Genomic DNA, 25,582 nt, shown 5'->3' on the forward strand with positions numbered 1-25,582 from the left:
TAAAAAGCCTTTCAAAAATGAAGGCTGTCAATGAGACTAATGAGAAAAACATATACTATATTACATAATGGTATCAGGTTCATGTAGGATAATGAAGAATGTCTGGTTCTTTTGGGAAATGTTAAAAGTATTCAAAGTGAAGCAACACATTTTCAAACCATTTTCTGACTATTAAAAAAAGTATATGGGTATGTATAGAAAAGTTTTTGATTCCATACAGAGAATCAATTGTTAAGGTGTATGCATTGCATGCAGCAGCTCCTGTTCAAACCCTGTCACCGCACTGTAGGATGTAGTTCCAGAGGCTCCCCAAGTATTGTTGGAGTGGCCCCAGTAATTCCTAGAACTGCAGGATAAAAGCAGCCCCACTTTCTTGGACCCTTGACCTTAACTGCCATGCCAGCCTGGGAGTTAACTGAGAGACTAAGAGACCCCTGTGGTAAAAATGACCAGGTAATCTAGATGATGGGTACACTGTGTTCACTGTAATATCTTTCAATTTCTTGTAGGTTGGAATGTTTTAAAATAGAAAACTCTAAGGAATATAGCCAATATAACATTTTGAACAAAATGATTGATGGTAAGAAGCATCAAGTAGTACTTAAAATAATCATCATGGAGTTCACTGCTAAGAACAATATAGGATTATTTGTATTCCATTTATCCCTTTACATAATTTCAAAGCTAATTTTTTAATTTTATAACAATAATATAGAGGTCAATTTATTTTGAGAAACAAATGTAGTATATAATAAAGAAAAGAAAAACTTGGTACCTGGAAATAATAGGGGACTTGCTGCCATTCATTGTATTCGTTCTTTCCCAGGGTTTTCTTGTTGGTTCTTTAAAAACACAAAATAGCTTATTAACACAGCCATTGTTACTAGTTGTAAAGGAAATAGAAAAATATTACATAACATTATGTTTATATAGCATATCATGTAAATAAAACAACAAATTCTAAATAAATTAAAAATTTTAATTCAAACAAAAAAAAAACAAGGTTCCAATTTGTTTATTTATAGGCCTTAAAATGAGAAGAAACAAATAAGTTTTTTTTTTTTTTTTTGTGGTTTTTGGGTCACACCCGGCAGTGCTCAGGGGTTATTTCTGGCTCCATGCTCAGAAGTTGCTCCTGGCAGGCACAGGGGACCATATGGGGTGCCGGGATTCAAACCGATGACCTCCTGCATGAAAGGCAAACGCCTTACCTCTATGCTATCTCTCCGGCCCCAAGATAAGTTTTTTTTAAAAAATACAAAAATCTAAGCGCCAGAGCAATACTATAGTGGGTATTTGCCTTACATGTAGCTGACCCGGATCTGATTCCCAGTATCCCATATGGTCTCCTGAGTACCTCTCGGAGTATCTTTCTGAGAGTGCAGAGTCAGAAGTATCCCCTCAGCATTACTGGGTGTGCCCCCCCCACAAAGAAAAACCTCAAAAGATTAGGAAAACATCTGGGAACAGGAGTACAGTGGGCAGGGAGTTGGCCTTGTACAATGTCGACCTGGGTTCAATCCCTGGTCCCCTATATGGTTCCAGCATGACAGGAGTGATCTGAGTACAGAAACAATAGTAAGCCCTGAGCACCACTGGGTTTGACCCCAAAACAAAAAAAAACCTCAGGGGCTGGAAAGATAGCATGGAGGTAAGGCATTTGCCTTGCATGCAGAAGGACAGTGGTTTGAATTCCAGCATCCCATGTGGTCCCTGGAGCCTCCCAGGAGCGATTTCTGAGCAGAGCCAGGAGGAACCCCTGAGTGCTGCCGGGTGTGACCCCCCCCCCCAAAAAAAACCCTCAAACACCCCCCCCAACATGTCTTCTTGAAATGGGGGTTGGCAGAGTCCCCTCCCTAAGTCCAGTATCTATACCCAATATCTTTTTCTGATAATTCCATTTATCATTTTATTCTAACAAGCAATATCGAGTAAACTTGCTTGTGCCTGCTAAGGGGTGAGACATAGGGGATGGATGGAAAACTGGGGACACTGATAGTGGAAAGTTCACACTGGTGGTGAGATTGGTATATAAAACATTGAAAGCCTGAAACATCTGCATTAAAAACAACTTTGCACATTGTTTAAATAAAAACAAACAAACAAACATGAAAATTAGAGAGTATAACAAGCAAGGTGATTGGTAAAAAAGGATGAATCCCTGCATCCCATATGGTCACCAAGCCTGCTAGAATGATCCCAAGCACAAAGCCAGAAGTAAGCCCTGAATATTGCTGGCTGAACCCCAAACAAAATAAACAAATTATACTTATTAATATCTTATTTTTCTGAGTTATTGCAAAAAATTGAAACACAAAAAAACACACAGACACCATTTTATATGTTTATGAAATAAGATATGTTCTTTCTGTTTTGGGATCATACCCAACAGTACTTTGGGCTTCCTCCTTGCTCTGCACTCAGGAATTACTCCTTGGCAGTGCTTTCGGTCATAAAGTGTGCTAGGGTATTAAACCCACTTTGGTCCTGTGCAAGGAAAGCAGCCTACCCACTGTCTAGCCCCAAATAAAAAGTTCTTAAATTTAGGTTTTGACATAAATTATTAAACAATGTGGATTGTTAAATCTAAGATACTATCACTCTATACAGTAGAAAGTCGTAGTTTCTCTAATATAGACTTTTAAGAATAGGATAACTTTAATTAGAATGGAACAATTGTTTTAAATAAATAACAATGTTAAAGATGAAATATTCTAACTATAATTTAGAATATTCTAATATCCTACCATTTGTGTCAATGGTTAAACAAAAGACTATAGTCTTAGTATATTCATAGACTTCAATATTAATCTTAGTTTTTATCATTCTCTTAGCTCAGTAATTTGGAATTTACACTTCTACTTGATGTTCAAGCAAATAACTCTTAGAACTTGGCAGACAATTGCACTCAAATGAGATCATGCAAAGCTCTTATCACAAACGACACTATGCAGTGACTCACTGGTCAGCAGTCTAATTGTGCTTTGTATTATTTTCTAATTGGGGCTGACTCACTGCTATCATCATGGACCCACTTGATGAAAGGATGAGTGAATTCTTGTCAGAGAAGTAAACATCTAGGCCACATGAAAATCAAGTAAATGTAAATAAAATCTGGGATCAAGCTGTTGTTTTAACTAAAAACTGATCTGGATTTGAAATTCCCTTTAAATAGTTTTGTGCATTTTTACTTAAGACAGCATTCCCTCATTTCATGTTTATGTACATATTAACATAACTTATCTTTTTTTTTTTTTTTGGTTTTTGGTTTTTGGGCCACACCCGTTTGACGCTCAGGGGTTACTCCTGGCTATGTGCTCAGAAATCGCCCCTGGCTTGGGGGGACCATATGGGACGCCGGGGGATCGAACCGCGGTCCTTCCTTGGCTAGCGCTTGCAAGGCAGACACCTTACCTCCAGCGCCACCTACCCGGCCCAACATAACTTATCTTGTAACTTCCCCCAAAACACTACCTTTATTCTGGATTTCTATTGCACTTAGTTTTCTAGTGACTTAATGTCTTTGACCTTGCTAGTTCATTTATACTTTTTTTTGCCTTTTAAGGTATCATTGCTATAGAGTTGTTGCTGCAGTGGTATGAATCCCAAGGCCTCATATATGAAAAACATATACTTTACTCCTTAAACTATATCCCTGGCCAGAAATTTTGTTTTTGTTCAAGCAGGTTATATCACAAAAATAAAAACACAAAATATTTTTTTGCTCTATTTTTATTCAAAATAGGCATTTAAAGAAACTTATTTGCCTATTAGTAGGGAATCCAAAAGTGGGATTCTATAAGTTACTAGTAGTTTACAAATCAAAATATGCATTCTCTATAATAACTTCCTCTGGATTATACTGTATTCAGCAAGCCACCAAATTTATTTAATTTTATATTAAATGAGGAAGTAAATGGAGAGTCCAGTTGTCTTTTAGTCAAATATAAAGAAATCTCATATTCCTGGAAATTAAGCACTTTTGGTGAAAATCAGTATGCTAATATTCTCTTTAATAGATCATATCTGAGAAATGTCAGTATCAGAATTTCCACTGAATTCAAGAACTTTTTTTAAAAGCTTAAGTTCTTTCTAAATTACAAATTAGTAAATTTTATTTTCTTAATTATTAATATTACTCAAATGAACTGTTAATGATAACCATCACAATTTGAGAAATGTTAAAATAAACATCAATGTCTATTTTATGTCTACACAATCATTTAATCATTATCTCTAAAAATAATTATTAAAAACAGTTCAGGGGCTGGTGCGGTGGCGCTAGAAGTAAGGTGTCTGCTTTGCCAGCGCTAGCCTAGGACTGACCGCGGTTCGATCCCCTGGTGTCCCATATGGTCCCCCAAGCCAGGAGCGACTTCTGAGTGCATAGCCAGGAGTAGCCCCTGAGCATTACCGGGTGTGGTCCAAAAATCAAAAAAAAAAAAATAGTTCATTAGTCTAACAAAAGTTTCCCTAGATTTAGCAAATGATCTCAAATAATTAAAAATAATATACACAATATATAAAAATTTATTTTCAAGGGGCCGGAGAGATAGCACAGCAGCGTTTGCCTTGGAAGCAACCGACCCAGGACCTAAGGTGGTTGGTTCGAATCCGTCCCATATAGTCCCGTGACTCCCAGGAGCTATTTCTGAGCAGATAGCCAGGAATAACCCCTGAGCACCACCAGGTGTGGCCCAAAAACCAAAAAAAAAAAAAAAAATTTTTTTTTTCAATTAGATTTATCAGAAAAATGGGTTTTAGGGGCTGAAGAGATAGCACAGTGGTAGTGCGTTTGCCTTACATACAGTAGACCACCCAGGACAGGTGGTGGTTTGATTCCTGGCATCCCATATGATCCCCTGAGCCTGTCAGAAGCAATTTCTGAGCTCAGAGCCAGGAGTAACCCTGGGGCGCTGCTGGGTATGGCCCAAAAACCAACCCCCCCAGAAAGGGGTTTGTTAATGAATCAATTCTTCCAATGTAGAAAGAAGCTAAGAGCTGACTCTAGGCTCACATCGGTATGGCAAAGGGGGAAAAAGGTGCTAAGAAATGCATTTTAGTGACAAGCCATAGAACAGATCTAAATAAGGGGCACAGGAGATTTTTAATTGGGGATTATTAATATTTAGGGATGTTCATAAAAGTTAAAACTGATCTCTTGAACTTACCAGGTGTACTTGTTGAAGACGTCTTCGAAGGCACAGGCTCTGAATCTTCCTAAATATATAGATATATTTTAATAATATCACAACTATTGGATACCTGCCAATATATTTAGTGTTTATATTTCCAGTATTCTTCCTGTCATTTCCCACTTTCCCCCTCATCAGTCTTCTTCCTCCTATTCTAGTTCAGACTTATTTTTCTTGATCTTCATAGTAGTTCCTTTTCCCAAACCCCCCAACTTCTGCTCCTTTCATCATGTATTCACACTGAAAAGATACTAGTCAATGTTAGTAAGAGAAATGAGAGAGATTTCAAGACTGGCATTAAAGAATATCAAGTGCAGCAGGAAGAAAACAAAAACAAACTGCTTCTTATACAATGACACATAAAGAAGATAAAAGTAGTTTTTCCTTTTACCCTTCTCTCCGTTTATTCAACACATTTTACTAAGAGTGTCATATTTTATGAGATTGGGAATGAAGAGATGTATAGGGGTTAAGGTACATGCCATCCATGTAGCAGATACCAGTTTGATCTCCAACCCAGCAAGGTCCTTGCAATTCTGGTCCATTGAACCAATGGATGAAGAGTTAAGAAACAATGGGAAGATGCCCCACATATCCTACACATCATTTGGAATCCTCTTACCCAACAAAATAAAAACAATTCAAATTAAGCTCAAGTTAACATGATTTCCTGAATCAGCTGTGTTTGAATTTCATAACTTGCAGTTATACCTGACATATTAACTTACGTTTTTGTCTTCTTTTTGTTCTGTTTCTGTTGTTGATCCCTTTTCAGCAATTCTTCTCCTTCAAAGATAGCAAATCACATTTTTAAGGAAAATTACCTCAGTATAAAAACTATACTAAAAGGGATAAAAGGTAGCCAGTTAAATTATATTTAAAATAAAGGAACAAAAGTCCTCTAATTACAGACATCTCTCCATGACTTCACCTACCTCCTGGCCAGTAAAGCACTCATTTCTTCCATTAAACCACTACCCCCTAGAGGAAGGGGTCCATTGCCACGACCGGAATCTGTTTTAGAAGAGGCTGAATTCACACCAATAGAATTTCCTCCACTTGGAAAAGAAGCATCCTCCATCTTGATGAGAATATAATACATAATGAACTTCTATGTTAGATAAGTCTATGCTTACACAGTAAATAAAAAGTCATTTTTAATTTATTTATAATTAAAAAATTTAAACCTAAAGAATCAACAGAAATTTGGAAATTTATCTAAATTAATATCTCAGTAATAGAGTAAAATAGTAACACACACCTTATACAAAATACTGAGGGTCTGTTAACTCTGATGATAAAAAAAATATAGAACCTGTCCCTAAAACATGTAACCCAATTTTAACCTTGAGACAACAAACCAAATAAAAGATATTTAAAAAATAACTGTGTAGTTTTCAAATATGTTGACAGAATGAAAGAAAAAGATTGAGGAATCTTAACAGCTGAAGGTAAATAAAAGATATTACAATTAAAATGAGATAATCCTGGACTAAAAATAGTCCTAAAAACATTACTGGATACTTGGTAAAATTTGAACAGCCAGGTAGATTCTGATGTTATGTTTTCTAATTTTAATTATTATATTATTATTCTATGATCACGTAGGTTACAAAACACTGTGAATTTTATAGAAAAATAGTGGCATGATGTCTCTGACAGTCTTCACTCATATGTCCACAGTCCATATGTGTGTACCACATGTGTGTACATAAGAAACGCATACAAGAAAAAAACAAAGCAAATCATCTTAATAATAACCACTTATTAAATAATAAGTGGTAAATTAAGTGATGAAATCACAGAAATAGTATTATTACCTTCTTCAGACTTTTGCTTATTATAATTGTTCTGAATCAATGAAGTTAACAGTACGCATAAAGTTAGAATAATAATATTTAAAGACAAAGACAAGTTATATGCAAAGGATAGAATGATTTGGAAATGCATTTACCCGTGACACTTTCCTAAGCTTTGCTCCAGCAATTGCAGCTGCAAGTCCAGTTAAAGGGCGATTGTCTTCTGACATGGATCCCATAAAAAATCCAGATGCAGGGAGGGGAGGAGCAGGTGGTGGTGGAGGAGGTGGGGGGGCTTGGTTAGGAAGAGGAGGGAGCGGAGGGGGAGGGGGAGGTCCTGCAGATGGAAGTGGAGGGGGCGGAGGAGGGCCTGGGGGAAGAGGGATAGCTGCAGCAGCCTGGGAAGGACCTGGTGGGAGAGGAGGGGGTGGTGGAGGTGCAGGTGGTCCCAAGACAATGCCTGAGAAGAAGAAATGTTTAATAGGACATCAACAAAAGATCTTGGTGCATTATCTTTTAAGAGATAGTATGGAGGATGCTGAATGACATTATACTGGCTCATTTTCTACCTATTACTTTTGAACTTTATTAACATAACCAAAAACAGATCATCTAATTAGGTTTTATGTGGGGATTTGATAAATAAGCAAAATAAATGCTTATGAAAGAGGCAGGCACCATCCCAAATAAAAGTATATGATGGTGACTATTACTATGTGAAATAACAGATCCGAAACAACCTGTTAATCTTAAGTATTAAGACAATACATTTTGCCTTAGTGAAGAATAAATTTACTCATGTTTTATACTTCTATTTGTAGGCAGCTCAAGTGGATATGTAAGCACTATGAACAGAAAAGAGGTGTTTCTCTGGTTTCTTTTTCGCTTTTGGGCCACAGGTGGTACTTAGGACTTACTCCTAGCTCTGTTCTTAGGGATCACTCCTGGTATGCTCAGGGGAAAACATGGGGGTGCTTAGGGGATTTAACCTGGGTTAGCTACATGCAAGGCAAATGCCAGCCTGCTATCTCTCTGCCTCCACCCCAATTTCTTAATCTTAAAAATATCCCATATTTTAGGCCAAAAACCTCAGTACCTGAAAACCAGTTAAGTAAAGGGATCTACTAACACAAAAGTGAAACCTGAAAGTAACAATCATAAATTACTAAATGACAAAAAATTTTAAACACTTAAAAAATCCTAAAAAATGGGGGTAATAGAGAAATGGTCAAATCTTATAAATACCATAGGGGGTCGAATAAAACATTTAATATCATGATATAAGCATGATGTAATAGATATTTTCTTTCTCAAAGCATAAAGGGATGTTTTGAGCAAATTTGCATATGAGGAGGTACATTTTTGAAAACTATTACTTCACACACACTAAAAACAAAAATGTTGAAAAAACAGTAGGGTGATGGGTTATTTTCCCTTGTGTTATCAGGATTTTTTTTTTTTTTTTTGGTTTTTGGGCCACACCCGTTTGATGCTCAGGGGTTACTCCTGGCTATGCGCTCAGAAATCGCTCCTGGCTTGGGGGGACCATATGGGACACCGGGGGATCGAACCGAGGTCCGTCCTATGCTAGCGCTTGCAAGGCAGACACCTTACCTCTAGCGCCACCTTCCTGGCCCTGTGTTATCAGGATTTACAGAGAGAGCAGTTTTGGTTCTTCTTAAAGTAATTATACACGCTCTTATCCAGCATTTATAGCAGAGACACTAACTATAAGTAAAAGTTCTGATTCTACTTTTCAGCAAATTCTGCCATCAAGAAAATTATACATACAGAAATAACAAATCTCCTTACCTTACTATTGGGTTTTGTTTTTGGGCTACAACTAGCAGTGCTCAGGACTTATTCCTGGTTTTGCTCAGGGACCATATGTAGTGCTAGAGAATGAAACTGGGGTCATCCAAGTGCAAGGCAAAACTGGCCCCCAAACTAATTTTTTTTTAAAGGAGGTGCAATTAAATTCAGTCTTGTGTCTATGTAAGTACAGACTTATAGTCAGATTCCCTCCTACAATTTTTGTGAATCTTGGGGCCAGAGTAATAGCACAGCGGTAGGGTATTTGCTTTGCATGCAGCTGACCTGGGACTGTCCCAGATTCGATCCCTAAGCACAGAGCCAAGAGTAACCCCAGAGTGCTGTTGGGTGGCTCCAAACCCTAAAATAAATAAGTAATTGGGGGTGTGAATCTTGTTTTCAATAGATCAGGGTAGCTAAAAATTGTCAATAGAAAACCAAATCCGGGGCTGGAGAGAGAGCAGAGCAGTAGGGCATTTGCTTTGCATGCAGCAGCCAATACAGGATGGATGGTGGATCAAATCCTGGCATCCCATATGGTCCCTGTGCCTGCCAGGAACAACTTCTGAGATCAGAGCCCAGGAGTGACCACCAGGTGTGACCCAAAAACAAGACAAAAAAAACAAACCCCAAATCCATAACTACTTATAATTATCCATACTTAAGAAGCTCATTTCCTTCGCTCCCTGTTACCATGCCAGCAGGGGCAGGCATAGTGTGGGGTGTCGGTAACAGTAGAGAATGCTACCCTCTTGCTTTTATCCTGCCAGTTGCTACTTGTCATTTGAACATGGAACCTTTGAGGCCATGTACCAAGATGACCATCCTCTCCACTGTTTTGCAAAGCCCAAAGACTTCACAGACTTTAGGTTCCTACAATGACCCACCTAAGAAAGTACAAAGTGCTCAATATAGAAGAGACCAACATGAAATGGGTCACAGATCAGAACTATTCCAAAGGCTCCAGGATAAAAGACCTCATGATTGCAAAACTTATATGGCACTAATTTCTCATGAAACTGAAGGACACATTAGATTCTAACATATGGTTCAAAATGAGTCAAGTAGTTTTCCTTATGAAATTTAAAAAGAAATAAATTATGGGGGCCTTCCAATATTCAAAAACATCTTAAATTATGACACTGAACAAGATTTTTATCTAATTCAGTACATAGATGTCACACAGAGATCTTCCAAATGCAATGAACCCAACAGGAAAATCATTTTTACATATTTTTAAATTAAAAGATCTAAGTGGTACTATGACATCAAGAATATTCAACTATCAAAAACTATCTTCCTAATTCTAGGCAGTTAAGGCCATTTGCCACTAGGACTTATTTCAGAGCTGAGCTGTCAGTAGCAATAACAGAAACCTTACCCTGTTGGGCTGGAGTCTCGGCCGGCTGAGAGGCTGCCTGCAAGCCTGGCTCAGAAGCAGAGGAGTCTCCCAGCACAGAGTTTAGAGGAGTCTCCACAGAGGCAGGGGCAGCTGCAGAAGGAGAAGGGAGAACACTAGGCTTGGATGAGGGAGTTGAGGCAATAGGGGTGCTTGGAGGAGAAGCTTGAGATCCACAGTGTGAGAGTGGTGCGAGGGGCGGCAGTGGAGGCGGCGGTGGCGGAGCTGCTGGCCCTGAGGTAGGCGGCGGAGACACTGGATATATTACAGAGTCAAGCAGCCCATTGGATGCTGTAGGTGATGGAGGCATTTGGGGCACAGGAGAAGAAACACAAACAGGGAGAACAGGCCGTGGACCAGTAGCTTTGCCAGGGGGGCTGCTAATCATTACTGGAGGAGATGGAGGGAGGGGCGAAAAATTGGAAGTAGACCAGGCACAGGGCTTCGTAGCTGGAGGCTGAGAAGAGGGTGTGTTCACAGGAGAAGAAGGTCGAGAGTTTTTGTTCAGAGGACGAGGAACTGTAGCATAATGGGGAAGAACAGGGTGGAAGGCTGAACCTAAAGATGTTGCAAAACGTGTCGCTGAGTGTCGCAGTGGTGGTGTAGGGGGTGTGGAAGAAGGTGGCAAAGCGGTCACTACAGCATAATCAGGAGTGGCCTCTGACACTGGAGCTGAGATGACTTTAGCATATGATGGAGGAGGTGCTGAAGGAGGCTGGCAACTGGCATACTCAGGAAGTGGAGCATTATACAGGGAGCTGTCGGAAGATGGAGCTGGACAGAAGGTGGAAAGCAGCAAAAGACAGAATAAAAAGGAGAGAGAAAAAGGGAGCTAGTAAAGCCACAAAACCAGCATTTAGACAAAATGCATAAATGTACAGAGAATTAGGTATTTGTGCAAATAACTATTTTACACAAGGATATTTAAACTTATAATACAGAAGAGGACGTAGTTCTTGTCTAACAAGCAGATCAATAAATCAATCTGCTTTTGTGAGATCATTAAAGAATTGTTGTTTAAGTCCACTGACAGGATATTTAAAATCATAGAGATGGGACCACAAAAAGTAAGAACTTCAGTTGACTTTTAAAAGTAGCAAAAAGCAAAACTGACATTTATCATTAAGGGTTAGGGATTCCATATTTAATGCTTACTTTGGGAAAATATTTGATGTGTTGGTTATAACCCCAGGAAAAAATATTAAATCCTAAAATGTCAAGATACCAAACTTTTGGTCAGATTTGAATTACCTTTTATAAATTCCATTGTATTTAGTAATTTTCACAATAACTGAAAATATTTACATAACTAGAGGATTTTTTTTACCTATCATTCTATTTCCCCTTAAAAACTTTAGAATATGTTCTAAAGCAAACTTTTGGTGAACATTATTACAATGTTATAGTATTCAAAAACAATAAGTGATCTCAAAAGGGAAATAATTCCAAATTTACCAAAGATAAAAAAAAGCTTCCCCATAAAATAAAATTTATACTTTATAGCCAATTATAGGGTAGAATAATTAGAATAAAGAGAATAAAAATTTCCAACAGCTTTCTTTAAGTCTCCAAGTAATACAGAGAGAAATAAAAAGAAACTGTTAAGAGTAGCAATTGCTGTGTATTTGCTCATAGTTTCAAGTTGTATTACTTAATCCCAAGCATCTCAGATGTGAAATATGCTAATAAGTGGCTACATAAAACATCATCCATTCTCTAAGCTCAGATGCAGAGAGCACATCTTATTAAACTTCTTACCAGCACTTGATAGTCTTCGTTCTTGCTCCCATTCCAGCTGTTCTCTCTCTAACTGCTCCTGTCGCTCTCTCTCTTGCCTGTCCCGGTCAAGTCTCTCCAGCCTCTCCCGTTCTTGTCTCTCCCTCTCCAGGCGGTCCTGGCGATCCAGGCGGTCCCTTTCTTGTCTTTCTCTCTCCAGCTGCTCTTGTTCTAGCCGCTCCCTCTCAAGCCTTTCTCTTTCTAACCTCTCTCTCTCCAATCTTTCCCTTTCCATTCTTTCTCTCTCCAGTCTTTCCCGCTCCATCTCCTTTTGCCGTTGTTGTTCCTGCAGTTGCCTAAAAAAAAAAAAAATTTTTTTTAAAGATTTTAATACGCATCTATGGCTACTCATCGTTAAAGTCCTATTTATAGGTCTTTAGACCTGTTAAAGACCTTCATAATAAACTACTATGGATCTTATTTTTTACTCAAAATACAAAGCAACATAGAGAAAACATCTCTATTTCCACATGTCTAGATAGAAAGGCTTATCTTTATAAATAAAAAATAGTACAGAATGATAACATGGCATGTAGGGCATTTGCTTTGCATGTAGCTGACCCAGGTTCGATTCACAGCATTCCATATGATTCCCCAAGCACTGCCAGAAGTAATTCCTAAAAACTAAGCCAGAAGAGGGCCCGGAGAGATAGCACAGCGGTGTTTGCCTTGCAAGCAGCTGATCCAGGACCAAAGGTGGTTGGTTCGAATCCTGGTGTCCCATGTGGTCCCCCCTGCCTGCCAGGAGCTATTTCTGGGCAGACAGCCAGGAGTAACCCCTGAGCACCGCCGGGTATGGCCCAAAAACCAAAAAAAAAACAAAAAACAAAAAACAAAACAAACAAACAAAAAAACCCAAAACCAAAAAAAAAAAAAAACTAAGCCAGAAGTCACCGGACTATATATAGTCTGTTGTGGCTCCAAAGCCAGAATAAATCCACTAAAATTTAAAAAGGGGGGGAGCTTATCAGTTTCATACAAATAAAAAGAATTTTTTTTTACCACCCCCAAAAGGAATTTGTGGGGGGGGGCATACCTAGTGACGCTTAGGGGTTATTATGCACTCAGAAATCGCTCCTGGTTTGGGGACCATATGGGACGCTGGGGGATCAAACTGCAGTCCATCCTAGGTATGGTCTTAAAAGGCAGACGCCTTACCCTAGCGCCACTGCTCCCCCACCCTTTTAATAGTTTTGGACCAAATCCGGTGACGCTCAGGGGTTACTCTTGGCTATGCTCTCAGAAATCGCTCCTGGCTTGGGGGAACATATTGGATGCCGGTGGATTGAACCAAGGTCTGTCCTAGGTTAGCCACGTGCAAGGCTAATGCCCTACTGCTGAGCCACCGCTTCAGCCCCCCAAAAGAAATTCTTAACAGGATCATTTTAGTTTTCCCCAACTTTTGTATGGGGGCCAGACCTGGCTGACGGGAACCATATGGGCTGCCAGGTTATTAATATGGGTCAGTTTACAAGTGTCTTATCTACTGGTACTGTCTCTCTACCTGTCTGAATCACTTTTATGGCATATTACATACTAATATTTCACTTTGTTCTATATATTTCTTTGTTTTTAGGACACACAGGTATTGCTCAGGAGCTACTCCAAGCTTGGTGGTTCTCAGGTATTCAACTCCATAGTGCAGAGAGTCCTAAACTGCAAGGTCTCTAAGACCACACTTGATTCATCAGATGATGTTGGCAATCTAACAAATAGCTTCATACTTGCACAGTATTGAACTCTCCCCTGCCTTTCTTTATTCAAAAGTTGCCTTTTTAAAAATTCAGCAAATGTTTATTGAGCTATTTTGATAGAAGCAGTTTTGGGGTTATACCCAGTTGTGCTCAGGGCTCATTCCTGATTGGGCTTGGGACACTATATGGGCTTCTGGGTTGGAACCCTGATTGGCCATGTGCAAACAAGACAAGCATCCTATCTGCTGTACTATATTTCTCCGGCCCCTATATCTTTGACTTCAGAAGATTTTCTTTTTTAGGGCCAGAGTTGTGGCAAGTTAAAGCACTTGCCTTGCAAGTGTGAAGCCCAGGTGTGATCCCAGACACACTGATTATGATCTCAGGAATTATCAAGCACTACCAGGTATGGCCCCCAAAATTAAAATACAAATTTAAAATAAAAGTATTATAATGCAAAACACTTTATTTTATTTTATTTTTGCCTGCCTGTTTCTGGTTGTGGTGGTGGCATGTGGCAGGACTCAGAGGCTACTCCTGGCTCATGCTTGGGAAACCATATAATGCCAGGAATCAAACTTGGGGTTCAAGCATGAAATCCAGCCTTTAAGTTATCTTCCCAGCTCTTTTAATTTTAAACAGAACAGCTACAGTATTATTATTTATTATCTTTATTAGTTAGTTCTTCCCAAAATAAGATTACACAATTACTGAATATTTTCTTTTTTCTTTCTTTTCTTTTTTCTTGCTTTTTGGACCACACCTGGTGACACTCAGGGGTTACTCCTGGCTATGCGATTAGAAATTGCTCCTGGCTTGGGGGACCATATGGGATGCCAGGAAATGGAACTGCAACCTGTCCTAGGTTGTTAGCGCATGCAAGGCAAACACCCTACCACTTGTGCCACCACTCTGGCCTAATTACTGAAAGTTTTCTATGATTTGTTTAAACAATGAAATCATAAGTATATTGAAATTCATGTTTATGTATGGAACGTACTTCAATATTCTCAATTAAAAATCTTTAACTCAGTGATAGTACAGTGGGATATATACTGTACGTAATGCCTTGCATGTGGTTGGCCTGGGTTCAATCCATGGCATCCCATATGGTTACTGAGTACCACTAGGAGTAATTCCTGAGTGCAGAGCATGGAGTAACCACTGTGCATCACTGGGTGTGGCCCAGAAACAGACAAATCTTTCACTCTATGAGACTGGAGAGTCAATACAGTGTTCTGGAGTGATAGTGCAGCTGGGTAGGATGCCTGTCTTTTATTTGACTGACACAGATTCCATCACTGACACCCCATATGTTCCATCAAACCCACCAAGAGAGATTCCTGAGCACAGATCAAGGAATAAGCCCTAAATACTGCCTGACAAGTGTGGCAATGACTAAAATACAAATGTTAACTCTAGAACTTTAAATATGACTATGAACAAATTTATAATAAAATTAAAACTGACAAAGGTCTAATAAACCTCTAAACCAGTGTTGCTAGGCTTTTCCTTCTACCTTTATTACCTTCCTGTGGGTTCCCTGTCCTACTGGTCCCTTGTTTTAACATTAAAACTCAATTTAAGGCTCACATAGTCCCTGGTTGAAAAATGTTATTCTAAAGTATTTTTGTTTTTTAGCTTTTCGGTCATACCCAACGTGGCTAAGGAGCTACTACCAGCACAGTGCTTGGGAGTCACCCCAGTAGCTTGAGGTACCATGAGGTGATATGGGTCAAATTCAAAATTCCTGCAAAGAAACTATATGCTTCAGCCACCTAAGTCATCTCCCTGTTTTTACAGTGTTTTTCTTGACTTCTAATTAGATGTCTAACAAGAAAATATGTTCAAGAATCTAACTAGATTTAAACAACAGTCTTCCAGTTATGGTTGAAATTGAGTTTTTTCCTCTCCTCAAAAGTTATTCTTGATTTATATCTAAAACATTCCATAAATGAGGTAATGTCTTTAAAATGCAACTTGGAGCTTAACTCTCAGAAAATGTGAGCTATAGTGATTACAAATTGGAGGCTACAAATTGCGATCTTCTCTGAAATGACTAATAAACTGATTGGTTCTTTTTTTTTTTTTTTTTTTTGTTTTTGTTTTTGTTTTTGGGTCACACCCGGCAGTGCTCAGGGGTTACTCCTGGCTGTCTGCTCAGAAATAGCTCCTGGCTGGCACGGGGGACCATATGGGACACCGGGATTCGAACCAACCACCTTTGGTCCTGGATCGGCTGCTTACAAGGCAAACGCCGCTCTCCGGGCCCAAACTGATTGGTTCTGACTGAAGGCAGCACTAATTACCAGAATAGGGATACTGGACTTCATTCCTCCCAGTAATTTTGACAAGCCAGTAAGATCTTTCTAAAAACCTCCTCCCTTCACGTATCCTAAACTGACAGTAAAACAAAAGGGAAAGCCCACAGCCAAGTCAATTAATCCTACTTCTTTCACAAAAACACTAACCAACTCTCTGGATCTGTCACATGCTTAACAAGAACCACAAATACAGGGGGCAGATAGGGTACTGGCACATGATTGACCCCGGATTTGATTCTCAGCATCCCATATGGTACCCCATGCACCACAAGGAGTAATTCCTGAGTACAGAGCCAGGATTAAACTCCGAGCATCACTGGGTGTGGCCCCAGAACAAATAAACAATCCCCCCACCAGCCAAAACTCCCAAGAGAACAAAGAAACCTAAGTTAGTACAGTTACATAGAGACAGTGTTTAAGATAAGATTAAATAGGGGCCAGAGAACAAGGGTTAAGTTATTTGCCTTGTTGTTAAACCCAGTTCAATCCCCAACATCACAGAGCAGGCAGTACTGAGTACTGAAAACAAGATACTGATAAATACTGTTAGATTTTTTTGTTTGTTTTTGGTTTTTGGGTCACACCTGGTGATGCTAAGGGTTTACTCTTGGCTATGCGCTCAGAAATTGCTCCTGGCTTGGGGGACCATATGGGACGCCAGAGGATCGAACCACGGTCTGTCCTAGATTAGTGTGTACAAGGCAAACACCCCTAACACTTGCACCACTGCTCTGGCTCCAATACTGTTAGATTTTTAAATCCACAAACTCTGTGATAAATTACTTGCTGCCAAAATATCTAAGGAATAACAAATAGTATCAATGCAGAAACAAAGGCAAGTAACTAGTTGTCTTTACAAGAATTCTTTAAATAATAAAGTATGCTGCTGATTCTTCAATAATCTGCATCTAATGAACAGACTGTAGTGAAACTTAACATTTCTTTTAAAAATTTTTAAAATTGTTCAAAACTAGGACTTTTTTGGTTTGTTTGTTTGTTTGTTTGTTTGGGGGCCACATCTGGTGGTACTCAGGAATTAGTCCTGGCTCTGCATTCAGGAATCATTCCTGGTGAGGCTAAGGGGGAACAAATGGGATGCTAAAGATTGAACCTGGGTGGGCTAAATGCAAGGAAAGCAACTCACCCACTGTACTATCTCTCTGGCACCGAAATTAGGACATTTTTTATTTTCATTGGGACATTTTGCATATAGAAGCTACAGGAAAATAAGAAACTTCGTTTTATTAATCTCCAGCAGTTCATGACCCCAACCGTTCCTCACATTTCCTACACAGAAGAGATAATTATTGTCAACTCTATTGTTTTTTATGTTTCACTTTAGCTCTCACCTACTCATCTTCTAATAATAAGATATTTCTTGACTTCCCTGGCACATACAAATTCTTGTCAACATAGTAGTAAGAATATTGTAATTTTTGGTTACATCAAAACTCTAAGTACAGGGAAGAGATAGTACAGAGGATAAGGTGCTTGCCTCGCACATGGCTGACGCAGGTTCATCCCATGACCCCATATAGTCCCGTAAGTGCTGCCAGGAGTGACCCCTGAGCACAGATTTAGGAGTAAGTCATGTGCTCAGCTGGATATAACTGTAACTCATCCCACCCACTGGCAAAGACTTGAGCATATATTCTCAATATTGCAAACATGGCAAGTACATATACTGTTCATAGCTGAACCATGGATCAATCAACAGATGAGAAAAGAGATCCTGCTAATTCCACTATTTCTTTTGGTTAAAAAATTAAGTAAATAAAAGGTAATTTTAGTTTTGACATAATGTTGTGGGACAGACTGGGTGAAATGTTTTAAACTGATAATATGTAGTAAACCTCTAAAATATAGGCATTTGTCAGAAAATGAAACTACAGAAATACTTGATCACGTAATATTAGCATTTCACTTCTCTATACCAATAAAGCTAAGGAAGGTATTTAAATAATTTGGGTGGGCCTCTCCTAGGCTGTGTTCAGAAGGTCCAGAGGCACCATTAGCAATGCTCAGCAAAACTGGAGATGTTAAATACAGGGTCTGAGACATGGTGCTTCTCAGGCTTTGCAGTGCTGGGGATATCCAGCCTTCCCTGGTGACAAGGTCCTACAGGGGTGCATTCAGTGGTGCTGAAGGGACAATGTGGTGCCAAGGGTCAAACCCACTGCCCCATTCACTGCCCCAAGATAAATTTTACTATTACAAAGTTTCCAATAAAAGAGCTTAAACTTACAGGAGCAAGCGGTCCACTTTTGGTCCATCCTGTCTCTGAAGACGAATAGGGCAGCTATACACTTTCATGGCTCAATCTCCCACATTCTCTGCTGGAGGATCACTACTTCTCTTTTATAACTTTTAGGTAGTAATGATGATTTGCCAACTATTTATAGGTATTAACTAAATTGAGTTCTATATAAAGACTAACACAGGACTGACTCATGTGTCTTAGAATATCTTTTTCCATCACAGTCAGATAAGGAAGCCAACTACTAATGAGTAGGAACTCAAAACTGACATTACCAAATAATATAGACATAAGAATAGAAAACTGTACTATCAGTTTGTTACTACTATAAAGGGCTATTATTAGTTACAATTGAGCATAAACATCTACTACTTTAAAGACTTTAGAATTTGTCTAACATATGTAAAATATCTCACATTTTTGGGGGGAGGGTTTGGGTCATACCCAGCAGCGCTCAGGTGTTACTCCTGGCTCTATGCTCAGAAATTGCTCCTGGCAGGCTCGAGGGACCATGTGGGTTGCTGGGGATAAAACTCAGGTCCATCCTAGGTTGGCAGCGTGCAAGGCAAACACCCTACCACTATGCTATCATTCCAGCCCCACATATTAATTTTTAAACCAATATATTAGTTTCTCACTTTTCAGGTTTATTGACTTTTGGGGGGCACACCTAGTGGTGCTCGGGGCTTTTTCTGACTGCACTCAGGTGCCGGAAATCAAACCTGGGTCAGTCATGTGTAAGGCAAGAATCCTAATCATGGTACTATCATCTCAGCCTAGTTTTTATATTTAATTGTAATCCAGTGATTTACTGCTATATACAAATGACCTAATTCTTACAAGTCTGCAATCCTCTAACACTTTGCTTCTTCAGTCTTCCATACCCATTTGACTATATCAATATTCATTTATACTATTTATAGTGATGATTTAGTTTTCAGAACAATTTCTTTTTTTTTGGGGGGGGGGCAAACCTGGCAGCACCCAGAGGTTACTCCTGGCTCTGCTTTCAGAAATCACTCCTAGCAGGCTTGGGGGACCATATGTGATGCCGGGGATCGAACCTGGGTTCGCTGAGTATTAGGCAAACACCTTATCCACTGTGCTATTGTTTCAGACCCAGAATCATCTTTTTCCCTCCCTCCCTCCCTCCCTCCCTCCCTCCCTCCCTCCCTCCCTCCCTCCCTCCCTCCCTCCCTCCCTCCCTCCCTCCCTTCCTTCCTTCCTTCCTCCCTCTCTTCATTCCTTTCTTTTGGTTTTTGGGTCACACTCAGCAGCGCTCAGGGGTTACTCCTGGTTCTATGCTCAGAAATCGCTCCTGGCAGACTCAGGGGGCCATAGGGGATGCTGGGATTCGAACCACCGACCTTCTGCATGAAAGGCAAACGCCTTCCCTCCATGCTATCTCTCCAGCCCCTATTTGATCCCCTTTGTACATACCAGTTCCTAGTTCATCCCAAAGTATCAGAACCAGAACTCCTTTAATTATGATCAAACATATCAGGTGTATTCTACTCTTTGTTTATTTTTTCTTTCCCCACAAAACAGTCACCATAAATAAATGGGGAAAATGTCACCCCCCCTCAAAACAAAAACTATACCTTGGCCCATTTTCATAAAAACTCACAAGTGTCATAGTTTATAAAAATTTGTATATTTCTTTTTAGAAAAGCAGAAATATAGGGGCTGGAGCAGTGGCACAAGTGATAAGGTGTCTGCCTTGCCCACACTAGATTAGGATGGACCACGATTCGCTCCCCCAGCGTCCCATATGGTCCCCCAAGCCAAAAGCCATTTCTGAGCGCATAGCCAGGAATAACCCCCTGAGCATCACCGGGTGTACCCCCCAACCCCCAAAAAAGGAAAGAAAAGCAGAAATATAATTTTATGACATCATGTTATTTTATGACATCTTCAGTTACTAATGGAAATTCAAATGACACTGAATGGTCTAACAAAATCTTTTTTTTTTTGGTGTTTGGGCCACACCCGGTGACGCTCAGGAGTTACTCCTGGCTATGCGCTCAGAAGTCACTCCTGGCTTGGGGGACCATATGGGATGCCGGGGGATCGAACCGTGGTCTGTCCTAGGCTAGCGCAGGCAGCCTTACCTCTAGCGCCACGGCCCGGCCCCACAAAATCTTAACTTTCAAATTACTCCTCTATTTTCAACACTAGGCTAGTCACAGTTCCAGCTTCTATAGTAGACAAAAAAAAAAAAAAAAAAAAAAAAAGGCACAACAACTTGTAAATTTACCTTCTTTGAATTTCCAATTCCTCTTGCGATGGGCCATTTTGAACTTGAGAAGGTAGTTGTGAATTCTGCCTAGGCAATGTTGGCCCTAAAAAAGAGGAAAATATTGTAGATGAAAATTACCTTTAAATTTTACTGGATAGAGGAGATAAATCATGAGAACATAAAACCATCACATATTTACAAATGTGTCTTCTTTTTGTTTAGCAAAATAAAATATAAGCTTTACATAACACACAGCAAATGAAAGACTGCAACATAATACTGTCATCATCTTCAGAAGGCTTACTTGAAACAAATGGAAAACATCAACAGTAAAGGAAAAATAAACACTTATATATGAAGAGCTTGAGTAAAGCAAGTGTTCAATGAGTATCCATATAGGCACCTAAGCTTGACAGTTTCTAAGACAATGAGACATTCTCGCTGGGGTACTTATTCATGAAGTGGAGAAGGAGAACTTAAATGAAAAAAATCAGAATTCAAAAACTCACCTAAATAGAACACTGGAAATGAAAAACAGGAGAGAGAGAGAGCATGAGAACCTTATTACTAGACTGAAGTTTGCTAATGCATTAATCAAATTTGCCTAATTTAACTACCATTCTTATACAATGGCCTGGCATTTTTAGCTGGTGAAAAAACATTTGCTAAACTTCCACATATAATAAGCAACTTATCTAAGAGGTAATATTAATACTTAGTGGAGGAAAAATGGGGAAAAAAAACCTTGCAGTCATAAGAAACTAATGACCATCTATCCCCACATCATATACAATAAAACCCTTCTTTTTAAAGCATCCTATGAAGAATGCCACTAAATTATGAGATTTTAATTAAATGTATCATAAAATAAAAAATACTGGACCTAATATACAATGCCTAGGGTTAAAATAGAACCACCATCAAATCTAGTTCAGTGAACAGAATAAAGGAATAATAAAGAAATATGGTATACATATTTGTGAATGCTAGTGTACCAGCAAATACCCCAATAGTAACTTTGAAAGTACTCTTTGCATACCACTAATATAAAAACTATTAGTAAATGATCCTGTATACTAAGGCAAATTCTTAAACACATAAAATACTGTGGAGTAGATTTCACAACTAGGATATAGCCCAAAAGAACAGAATACAGTAAGTACTAACTACTATATCCCAAGTATAGATCAGCAATTTGATCTGAACTTACCTACTAACAATTTTTCTCATCTCTTTACACATTATTTTTAGATTAATCATTTAACTTGTCCCTAAAGACAAATTAGATGACAACTGCAGTGATAAATTTCATTAGATTTCCTAAAAGAACTTGCTATTTTGAGAACCACATAAAGAAATTATGAAAATATATTAAGCTAATGTAATCAATAATAACAAAAAACAACTCAAAAAGCTTTCTAAATTAAAGAATGTATTTAAATGTTTACATAAATAAAAAGGTAGTTTGTTGAATAAATAGACCAGAATTCATTCTTTTCAGGAATTAACATAATAATGTAAAATAACTGAATAACTGTGCCATACTAAGCCAGACACTTAAATGTAAGTCAGTACATTATTGGGGGGACAGAGGGTTGCCTCATTTCTTCTTCTAACAAAAGGGAAAATACAAGGTGGGAAGATAAATTTGATGATAAACTATCTGAGGGACCCTGTTAAGAATCCAAAGTTATAATTAAACAAAAATAAAATGTGTATTTTTATCATGGGTAACTCACAGATAATTATGGTTTAACTTTTTTTTTAATGTATGTACTTTAAAACTTTTTGCTGCTTAAATAAGCAGTGATAGGTCAAAGTAGGTATTATTTGTTTGGGAACTACTAATATATAGTGCAAGACTTAAATCTCAATTATCTATTACATTACCACCAATAAAACTCTGTCAACACAAATTTTAGAGATTTTTAAGTCCAACAAAAAGATCTCAAAAAAAAAATTTTTTTTTTAATATGGAACGCTTCACGAATTTGCGTGTCATCCTTGCGCAGGGGCCATGCTAATCTTCTCTGTATCGTTCCAATTTTAGTATATGTGCTGCCGAAGCGAGCACAGATCTCAAAATTTTACCTCTTGTGGAATTCATTAAACAATTTATACAGCTTTAGAATAAAAGCTAATAGCCTGAAATAACTCACCAAAAAAGTCTGAATAAAGTATTTTACAGAAATTATTGGGGATTTTTTTAAAGTAAAAGTTTATCCAGTAAATTGTTTTAAAATAAGGCTTTAAAGTATGGGCCATATTTTCTGGTTGATATAATTAACTGTAAAATAATTTGCCAAAATCATTAAAAAAATTTATATGCCCCTAAGAAGCAAAGAAAAACTACTATGAAGGTCCTTTTAAATGAGAAGTTGGAGTTTTGATCTAAAACCACTTTATAATTAGAAGTCTCTTAGTGACTTTGTGATCACTGGCTTTGTCTCTCCACAGACAAACTCAAAAAAGGAGGGTTGGAGGCAAAAAGAGTAAGAGACGAAATGGCTTTCCCTTCACATTTTGTCTTACCAGTTTTAACCAGGTTACTTTGCTTCTATAATGTCAAGTGACAACAAAGCACAATAAAATTCATGTGCCTCTAAAGGATAATATAAACAGGAGAGCACTAAATAAAATAATTCTATGAAAATTATGAACTTCAAGTATATAATTATGTTTTCCCTTCTTTGTCAAAGATGCTACTGGGTTATGGGATTGGCCAATTATACCAAAGGACCACATACAACATGAAGCATAATCAGGCAAGGTTACAAGCTGCCAGTATTTTCCAGAATTCTCATTCCTTCACATAGGTCAGATTCCTAAATCAGTACTAAATCAGTATCTCTCTTATTCTAGAGTGTATAAATGGGACTATTTTAACTAGTAAGCAGTTAACAATATTTTCTAAACATTATGAAAGAGTTAACAGTTTATCTGGGGGCAGGAGCAGGAAGAGAAGATACAGATGAATCTGCTTTGTTCCTTCTATATGAACTACATACTGAGATGTCTGACTAGAAATATTTAAATAAAGTTAACTGCTGTTCTAAAGAAGAAAATGTGTCCATGTATGTCACTGTTATGGTATTCTGCCCAGTACATGCAAGAAATTAGAATAAAATCTCTCTGAACAAGTAAGTAATAAATGGCACAGTAAATGACTTCAATAATTAGTTTTGGCTGAAGCACATTTAACTTACTGTTACATTTTAATTTTCACAAATATTTCACATTTAGCCACAGACTTGAAACAAAGGACTTAAAGACAAATAGATGTTATTATGTACAGTACAATCAGATGTAAACTTAGTAATGTGGTAATTATATTGTTTGTACACAGCTAGCTCAACTAAGGGTAATAATGGGGGAGGCCTCTTTTAAATAAAATTATTGACAACTTAAAATTAGCTCAACTTTATCATTAAATTTTTCTCTTCAACTGGGCAAATGGCATCTTACATGTGGAACTCAACATGTAATTAGCCAAATATAGAACATCAGGTAGGTTTTCAAAAAGAACTGAAAAGTCCTAATATCACAAATACAAATAACCACTCATTAGCTCAACAGATGGTCTTGAAGAATCCCCAGAAAAATAGGGGGTGGGGTGGTGGTGGTGAAATCAGTTAAACAGAGGTTGTGAATTCTGGTTAAGAGGAAAGATGCAAAGGTGCAATGTGTGGTTATAGTCACATAACAGGCTCATTGTGTGCCTGGAGCTGTGTTGCTTGGAACTATTGCAAAATAGAAGTTTGGGTGATTATGAAATAACACTGAAATGTTCCTTTTTAGAAATTTGCTCTTTTGACTAAACAAGCAAGTATATAAATTTCAAAATATTTATACGTAAGAAAACACTATCAATAATACTGAAAACAAAGCCACGTGTATAAATACATATGTACTGCAAACATTTATTTAAAAATTTAGCAATTTATTATTTTATAATTTATTTTCTAAAATAAAAAATTGGTCAGGAAGGTTTAGAGGAGCCAAAAAAGACATTCATGGGTCATACAAAAATAAATAAAAGAACAACCTTTGAATAAAGTCACTTTTGGGGGCCAGAGTGGTGGTGCAAGTGGTAGGGCATTTGCCTTGCACACACTAACCTAGGACGGACCGTGGTTCGATTCCTCCGGCGTCCCATATGGTCCCCCAAGCCAGAAGTGATTTCTGAGCGCAAGCCAGGAGTAACCCCTGAGCATCACCGGGTGTGGCTCCTCCCCCCGCCCAAAGTCACTTTTAAATATGGTTTTTTCAGAATAGAAAGTTTCAAAATCAATTAAGAATAAAACTAAGGGAGTTCAGACAAGAGTATGAGTGTTTATACAGGTATCAATGTATCCTGTATAAGAATAAGGAGATGCATAAACTAGATTAACTGCAATTTGGGGTGGCTAAGTGGCATATTTAATTGTCCATGCAAGCAGTACAGGTTGGTTCACATGTGTGTCTAAAAATGAGAGTGAAAGAGCATACTTTATTCACCTAAATTCACATCTACCCTATTGACAACTAACCTAAAGGAGGCCGCCCTTTAGAAATCATTCTTTAAAAACAAATAATAGGTTTTATTTGTCTCAGCACATGTACACTTAAAAGTAAATTCAAGCAAAAGCTTTCTTCCAGTAAGGCACATTTAAATTCTCCAAATAATAGTAAAATGGAAGTACTTTTTTCTCTTTGAATTCTAATTTTAAAGACTGCTCACTAAAGCTACTTAAAAAAAAAATGCACAAAGAAAACCCCCTCTTAATTCACTGAAAGAAGACAAAGTACTACTTTTAAGATCCTAGTTCTAAATCAAAACTTAGAAGCTAACTCAAAAGCTGACCAATCCTACATGAACCCACAACAAATATAACATAAAACAGTTGTTTGCTGTAAATCCCAAATATCACACAAAAACCAAACTATGGCCTAAAGAAACAGAAGTTATGGAAATGTGCAAGTAGTATGTACCACAGCTTGAAAAAGTAATGTAAACATAATGTTGCTTACCACAGAAAATACATCGCAAATTAGTGCTGTCCTGGGTAGCAGTAACCTTGCTCTGGGCTGCAACAGACACCTTGGTG

The 25,582-nt window shown here is 38.2% G+C and overlaps 1 protein-coding gene, 1 long non-coding RNA gene and 1 other non-coding gene across 7 annotated transcripts in view; 1 reads left to right on the forward strand and 2 right to left on the reverse strand.

The window, feature by feature from the left end:
* The window catches only part of ENAH (ENAH actin regulator), a 156,249-nt gene that overhangs the window by 13,915 nt on the left and 116,752 nt on the right, over window positions 1–25,582 (reverse strand). For 3 of the 5 annotated variants that reach the window (XM_049776443.1, XM_049776444.1, XM_049776442.1), the window contains exons 4-11: window positions 20,514–20,598; window positions 11,964–12,277; window positions 10,188–10,979; window positions 7,150–7,454; window positions 6,131–6,276; window positions 5,924–5,981; window positions 5,172–5,220; window positions 776–842 (exon numbers count right to left, since the gene is read on the reverse strand). In XM_049776443.1, the coding sequence (XP_049632400.1) occupies window positions 776–842; window positions 5,172–5,220; window positions 5,924–5,981; window positions 6,131–6,276; window positions 7,150–7,454; window positions 10,188–10,979; window positions 11,964–12,277; window positions 20,514–20,598 (1,816 nt within the window). The remainder of the gene's footprint in view (window positions 1–775; window positions 843–5,171; window positions 5,221–5,923; window positions 5,982–6,130; window positions 6,277–7,149; window positions 7,455–10,187; window positions 10,980–11,963; window positions 12,278–20,513; window positions 20,599–25,582) is intronic. The other 2 variants (XM_049776446.1, XM_049776445.1) reach the window with 1 other exon arrangement.
* On the forward strand, window positions 3,025–15,405 carry LOC126013554 (uncharacterized). The gene is made up of 3 exons (XR_007497531.1): window positions 3,025–3,097; window positions 13,558–13,605; window positions 15,317–15,405. It is a non-coding gene; the product is annotated as an uncharacterized LOC126013554 (long non-coding RNA).
* On the reverse strand, window positions 22,463–22,569 carry LOC126015068 (U6 spliceosomal RNA). Its single transcript, XR_007497969.1, has one exon. It is a non-coding gene; the product is annotated as a U6 spliceosomal RNA (small nuclear RNA).

The sequence above is a fragment of the Suncus etruscus genome, chromosome 7, assembly GCF_024139225.1.
Source record: "Suncus etruscus isolate mSunEtr1 chromosome 7, mSunEtr1.pri.cur, whole genome shotgun sequence".
NCBI lineage: Eukaryota > Metazoa > Chordata > Mammalia > Eulipotyphla > Soricidae > Suncus > Suncus etruscus.